We start from the raw sequence: 5341 nt of genomic DNA, 5'->3' as shown, positions 1-5341 counted from the left end.
AATGGAGGCGGGCCTACGCCACCGTAAACTGAATGGGCGGGAATTGAATAGGGACGTGGTTGCATCACCAACACAGGGGGCGGGGCTTGGGTGGACATGGTCCGCCCCCAAAGAAATTCGAGGTCCAAACCTGGAAGTGTGGAGCCGGTCAGGTTGGGTAGGTGGACTGATTTCAGAAATTTTACCAGGCTAGGAAGGTAGAGAAAATCCGAGTGTTTCTCGTTCCCCCAGAATTCTGCTTTTAAGAAACTAATTCATGATTATGTACCGACAAAAACAGAAGCTGCTGGAAAAAGCTTTTATTTTTGGGTCTGACAAACGCCATCCGCAATTCTTTCGGGTTTTTATTTCGTACCGACAGATTGCATTTATGTGGCACCTTCCACAACATCTGGACATCCCAAAATCTCTCGCGATGTCCAAGGTCATTAATCTTGAGCAGATCGGAAGGGTGGATACTGGGAGGATTATGCTGTCTCTCTCCCACCCATTCTGTGGGAAACGAGAAATAACGTCTGTCCTTTCCAGAATAAAGTTTTGTTTTTACAATGATTTCTTTTCTACTTTTAGAAGGTTGTAAGTCTTTGTTCTCCTCGAAAAGGAAATTCCAGTAGAGGGTGGATTACTGACTATTTCAAGAGAGTGTTGAATAGATTCTTGATTGACAGGATAAGGAGGTTAAGATCACAGCTAGATCAGTCTTGAAAGGATGAATGACCCATTCCTACTTAGTTGGCTGTGATGGGAACGTAACAAACACAAGAAGCGTCGGCAAAAGACAGTGACTAGATCGACTTCTTGTAATGCTGTCTGAGGACACAAAGAAGACTTTTCTTCAAATCGTGCCCTCAAGATTTTTTTTTAAAAACAGAAAATAATATAAGGCAGATCCTAAACAGAGCAAGCATTTTTGTATCCTCTAGATAGCTCGCTTGACGTTAGAACTGACCTATAACCTCAGAACCCAGTTACCACGTTGTTATTTGAAGCATGTAAATAATTGAACGTCAGTACCAGATCACTCATTACACTTTAGGAAGGATTAAAGGAGGATGATTTAGTTGAAGATAGGCGACAGATATAAGGTTTATAATGAATTAGTGAAATTTTGATTTAAAATGTAGACAATGGATGCTTTCAGAAAGTAATCTGAACTCTTTAAATTAAACATTTGAATTTGTTGTCTATTACTTATCATGAACATTTCAGTGATACTGGTTGAGTGTCGTATAAATTTGCATGAATTGCAAACCAATTCAGAGTTTTCCTCAGTCACTCTTATAAATTATGACACTAAGTATCCCTGAAAGTCAGTTGAGCGAGTACTGCACTTGTCATATTTCCTAAAGAAGGATATAGAGATTGTGTTTAAAACAAAGACATGATCAATCTGCTTCTTTGAGATGGCCTATCAAGTGATGAAACAAGTAAGCAATCAAGCTTGTGACCAGGATAATTAAGTTTAGGGTGGTTAACCCTGCATCTGGAGGAGTGTGATAACAAATATTAAATTCAAGTCCTGAAGATCTGCAGTCCACCCAGGTTGTTATAGGGTGGGGATGTTCTGTTGAGTACAGTTCAGTACCAGGAATTCAGCACACATGCTGTTCCCCTTATTTCTGAGATATTATGCAATATCTTGTTTTAACAAAAGCACACATTGAAAGGAAATTCTGCAGGGATGCCCAGAACTGTTGCTGAACTAGTAATCCAGAAGCCCAGCTCTGTAACCCAAAGAACATGGATTCAGACCCCATCATCACACTCAAAAGTCTGAAATACAATTTAAAGAAATTTGAAAACAGTAGGCCAATACCAGTAGCAGTGAAGGTGAAACTCATTGGCATAAGGGCAACCTGTTTACTGGGATGGAAATCTGCCTGGTCTATAGGTGACTTCAGTTCTATATCACTGTGGTTGATACATAATGGGCTTCTGAAGCACTCTACAGGACATTGTAGTAACAGGATAACAAGGATAAATAATACACTTATAATACAAAAACAAGGCATTTGATTTCATTTCTGGAGAAATATAATCAAAAACCAGAGAAGCTTTGTTTGACTATTGTACAAACTGAATTAGACCCCATTTACAGAACTATAGACGCCTCCAGACTGCTGGTTAAAACAAGGAAATGGAGGCATTGGAAATTATGAACAGAAGTGGAAGTTACTAGAAAAGCTCAGGTCTGGCAACATCTGTGAAGAAAATAATCAGAGTTAACATTTCGGGTCCGATGACCCTTCCTCAGTCAAAGAATCTGTAGCAGTGTAGAGCTGCTACAGTAACCTATTCAACTGGCTCAAAAACAGCCGTGATTATAAAAAGTGAGAATCAAACTAATTGAGCAACAATAAGAAAAAAGCAATTGGGCAGTAATGACCGAATAGGATCTTTTTTGACCTTATTTTGTCAAGCCTTATTTTACATGAGCAAAGGTCAGAGGGCAGTCATCTAACAAGCCTCTAAACTCCAGTGTACTGGATTCTTCTTGGCACTGAGTACGGTATCGGCTCTCAGACATCATGACTCCACAGTGAACTGGACTAGCCAAATAAATAAGTTACATGAACACTCAGAGGCTAGGAATCTGCAGCAAGTTACTCACTTCTTACTGACATCTGCAGGCACATGTCAGAAGTCTGATGGAATACTCTTCACTTACCTGGATGAGTGCAGTTCCAATATCAACACCAAAGAAGCTCAGTATCACCCAGAATAAAACAAGCACTCATTCTCTCCATCACCAATGCTCAGTAGCAGTGAGGTTCCTTAAACAGCACCTTCCAAAAGAAAGGTCACCCCAGATACATGGAAACACCACCACCTGAGAGTTCTCTTTCCAATCTGCATACTATTCTGATACAAATTGCCACTTCTGAAGTGTTGCTGGGTCACAATTCCAGAATTCCCTCCCTAAAAACGTTGTGGGTCTACCTACATCAAAATGTTCTGCAGCAGTTTAGGATAGCAGCTCTTCAGTTATCCTTGAGAAGGTGATAGAGGTGGGCAAAAAATGCTGACCCTGCCAGTGAAGCCAGCATCCCCTGAAAATCAATTTTTAAAAAGTGGGCGAAAGGTAAGTGCCAAATTGACATATCAATAAGGTGTACGCCACAGGTTGAAAGTCAGCCAATAATTTTCTAGAATTATGTTCAACTTGCTTTTATTAATTCTTTGCTGGTCATTTCTTTCCAAGTGCTTTCTATTTGATTCAGAACTGATCAACAAAACCAAAATTCAGGATGCTGTAGTGCTGAACAATGTCCACTGGGGGATGCCAAACATTTCCCCTTTTCATATATTGTCTCATTATAGAGAAGTTACAGCAAGACATAATTTAAATAAACGTAAAGGCTCAATAATGTGTAACATTTAAATAATCTGAATGATTTTTTAAAAACGTGATTCTACTTCAGAATGGCAGCAAAACACAAGTCCTATACCACCTACATACATAATATGCAGCATAAATTTTAGCAGGCCATTCATGTGTTTATACTATACAATTTGGAAGATAGTTTTGTCAAATAATTCTGTACAATACTTCATTAAGTGGACATTAAGTTATAGGAAGCATTTCTCAAGCAAACTCCTTCACAATTTTAAAGATATTTACAGCGACTTTTAAGACCACCCCAAAAGACTTCATTAAAATAGACCTTTTGTCATTTTCTTTTAAAATAGATATTGAGATGAAGTACACACATTTCTGTAAACATTTTTCTGTTTCAACTGACAGGTAAGCAAAACTAGGGATTCTAGCGTAACTGTTAATGTAGTCAATGTGCAAACATTGCAATTCAATGTAAGTACAAAGTAGGCAATTTTATCCAGAGGCTGATTAAAAGACTGCTTCTTGGAAATTCAGCAAAATAGAAGAGTTAACAGTTACGCTTTAGGCATAAATGTTTTTGGCATCTGAGAAAAAAAACATTTTTTGTACCGCCAGACACTGAAATGTATGCAAACTATTGAAGTAACAAAATATAAATCTGGTAGAATTTCAGAACCAGTAGAAATGACAAACTCTCTTCAGTTGGCCAGGTGAGATCACAAAAACGGGGAATAAAACTGCATTCATATAGCAGCAATACAGACTTAATGCTTAGGTATGAAATGTTCCTTGTGAATCCTGTGCCATTAAATGTCTGTTCACGAAAGTCTATGGCATGTGCCGGAGGTCATGCAATCTTGTTCACCAAACAAGATTTCCATCTGAATTCTTCATGAGTCGGAGTTTATGAAGTATCCTTCTTTTCTAAGTAAAAGAATGGTCAGCTTGGATTTACATTATTCCTCTCCTGCCAGATGTTCAATTCATTCTTCATGTGGTTTACTAGATTAAAAAGAAGAAATTTTGTAAGGCAAAGTAGCTGCATTAAAGATTGTAATAAATCATTTTGGATCCCATTTTTGGAACACTCTTATCTCAAATACAGTGAGTGGTGTCTGAAGTGAACCTACAGCTAGCTGGAAAAGTCCAGCACAAATATGCTTCTCTTCCTACTATCAATGTAAAACACACTTTTTAAAAAATCTACTTGGCAGAAAACCACCAATGGAGGAATTTTAATGACTCTCTAACTAATATGCAGTTTGTACAGGTCAGAAGCTGCTTATGGTTCCGTTATTAGAAGGACCATTCAATATTAATATAAAAATATTCATTTACGATAAATTACTTAACGTAATTGAATACAAATACTACATAATGACAGTGTAGTTAGCTTTTGTTTAAGCTTCCAGGTTTGAATCACAGTCTGCATAGTGATCCATTTTCTTTACAATTTTTCTGAAGAGGCACTGGTTTCATGGTAAAGATCACAAGCTGAATAGATGAGATGTCTTGTTCTTCAATTCAATAAATGAGCTTCCTGATACAATATTGTTGAAATGCAGCAATTCTGGAAGGATCCAACTCTAATATAACAATTTCACTTATCCATTTCAAACTGTCAGCTTAAAATATCATTGTGTTGGCATTCAATGCATTCTGGAAGATGATGAACACTGTACAACAACAGTGACGAATATCAAGAACTTTTGCAGTCACTTCTAAATGTTGTTTGGCATGGGAGGATAGTTGTTGCTATCCTGAAAAAATCTCCTCCATCTCTGAACAGTGTGCAGTGTCGTGGACAGAGAGGGAGCTTTGCTGGTTGGGTCGTAAAATAATTACAGTACAGAAGAATGCCATTCTCTCCACTGAGTCACTGCTGGATCTCTTTCAAGCAAACCAGTCAATCATGTACTCCTGCTTTATACCTGTAGCTCTACGCATTTATTTCCTTCAAATGCCTGTAAGGTTTTGTTTTGAAGAATTCACTTTTGCTTT

At 38.0% G+C, this 5341-nt stretch overlaps 1 protein-coding gene across 2 annotated transcripts in view; it reads right to left on the bottom strand.

The window, feature by feature from the left end:
* Nucleotides 1-3147: 3147 nt before the first annotated feature.
* Nucleotides 3148-5341, bottom strand: part of LOC125450665 (phosphatidylinositol 4-phosphate 5-kinase type-1 beta-like) — a 144423-nt gene continuing 142229 nt past the window's right edge. Inside the window, exon 15 of one of the 2 annotated variants that reach the window (XM_059643994.1) lies at nucleotides 3148-4342. In XM_059643994.1, the coding sequence (XP_059499977.1) occupies nucleotides 4324-4342 (19 nt within the window). In that variant the 3' untranslated portion in view covers nucleotides 3148-4323. The remainder of the gene's footprint in view (nucleotides 4343-5341) is intronic. The other variant, XM_059643990.1, reaches the window with a different exon arrangement.

The sequence above is a fragment of the Stegostoma tigrinum genome, chromosome 3 (genome assembly GCF_030684315.1).
Source record: "Stegostoma tigrinum isolate sSteTig4 chromosome 3, sSteTig4.hap1, whole genome shotgun sequence".
NCBI classification, from domain to species: domain Eukaryota; kingdom Metazoa; phylum Chordata; class Chondrichthyes; order Orectolobiformes; family Stegostomatidae; genus Stegostoma; species Stegostoma tigrinum.
Note: the sequence above shows the minus strand (reverse complement) of the source record. Positions and strands in the feature narration are given on the sequence as shown.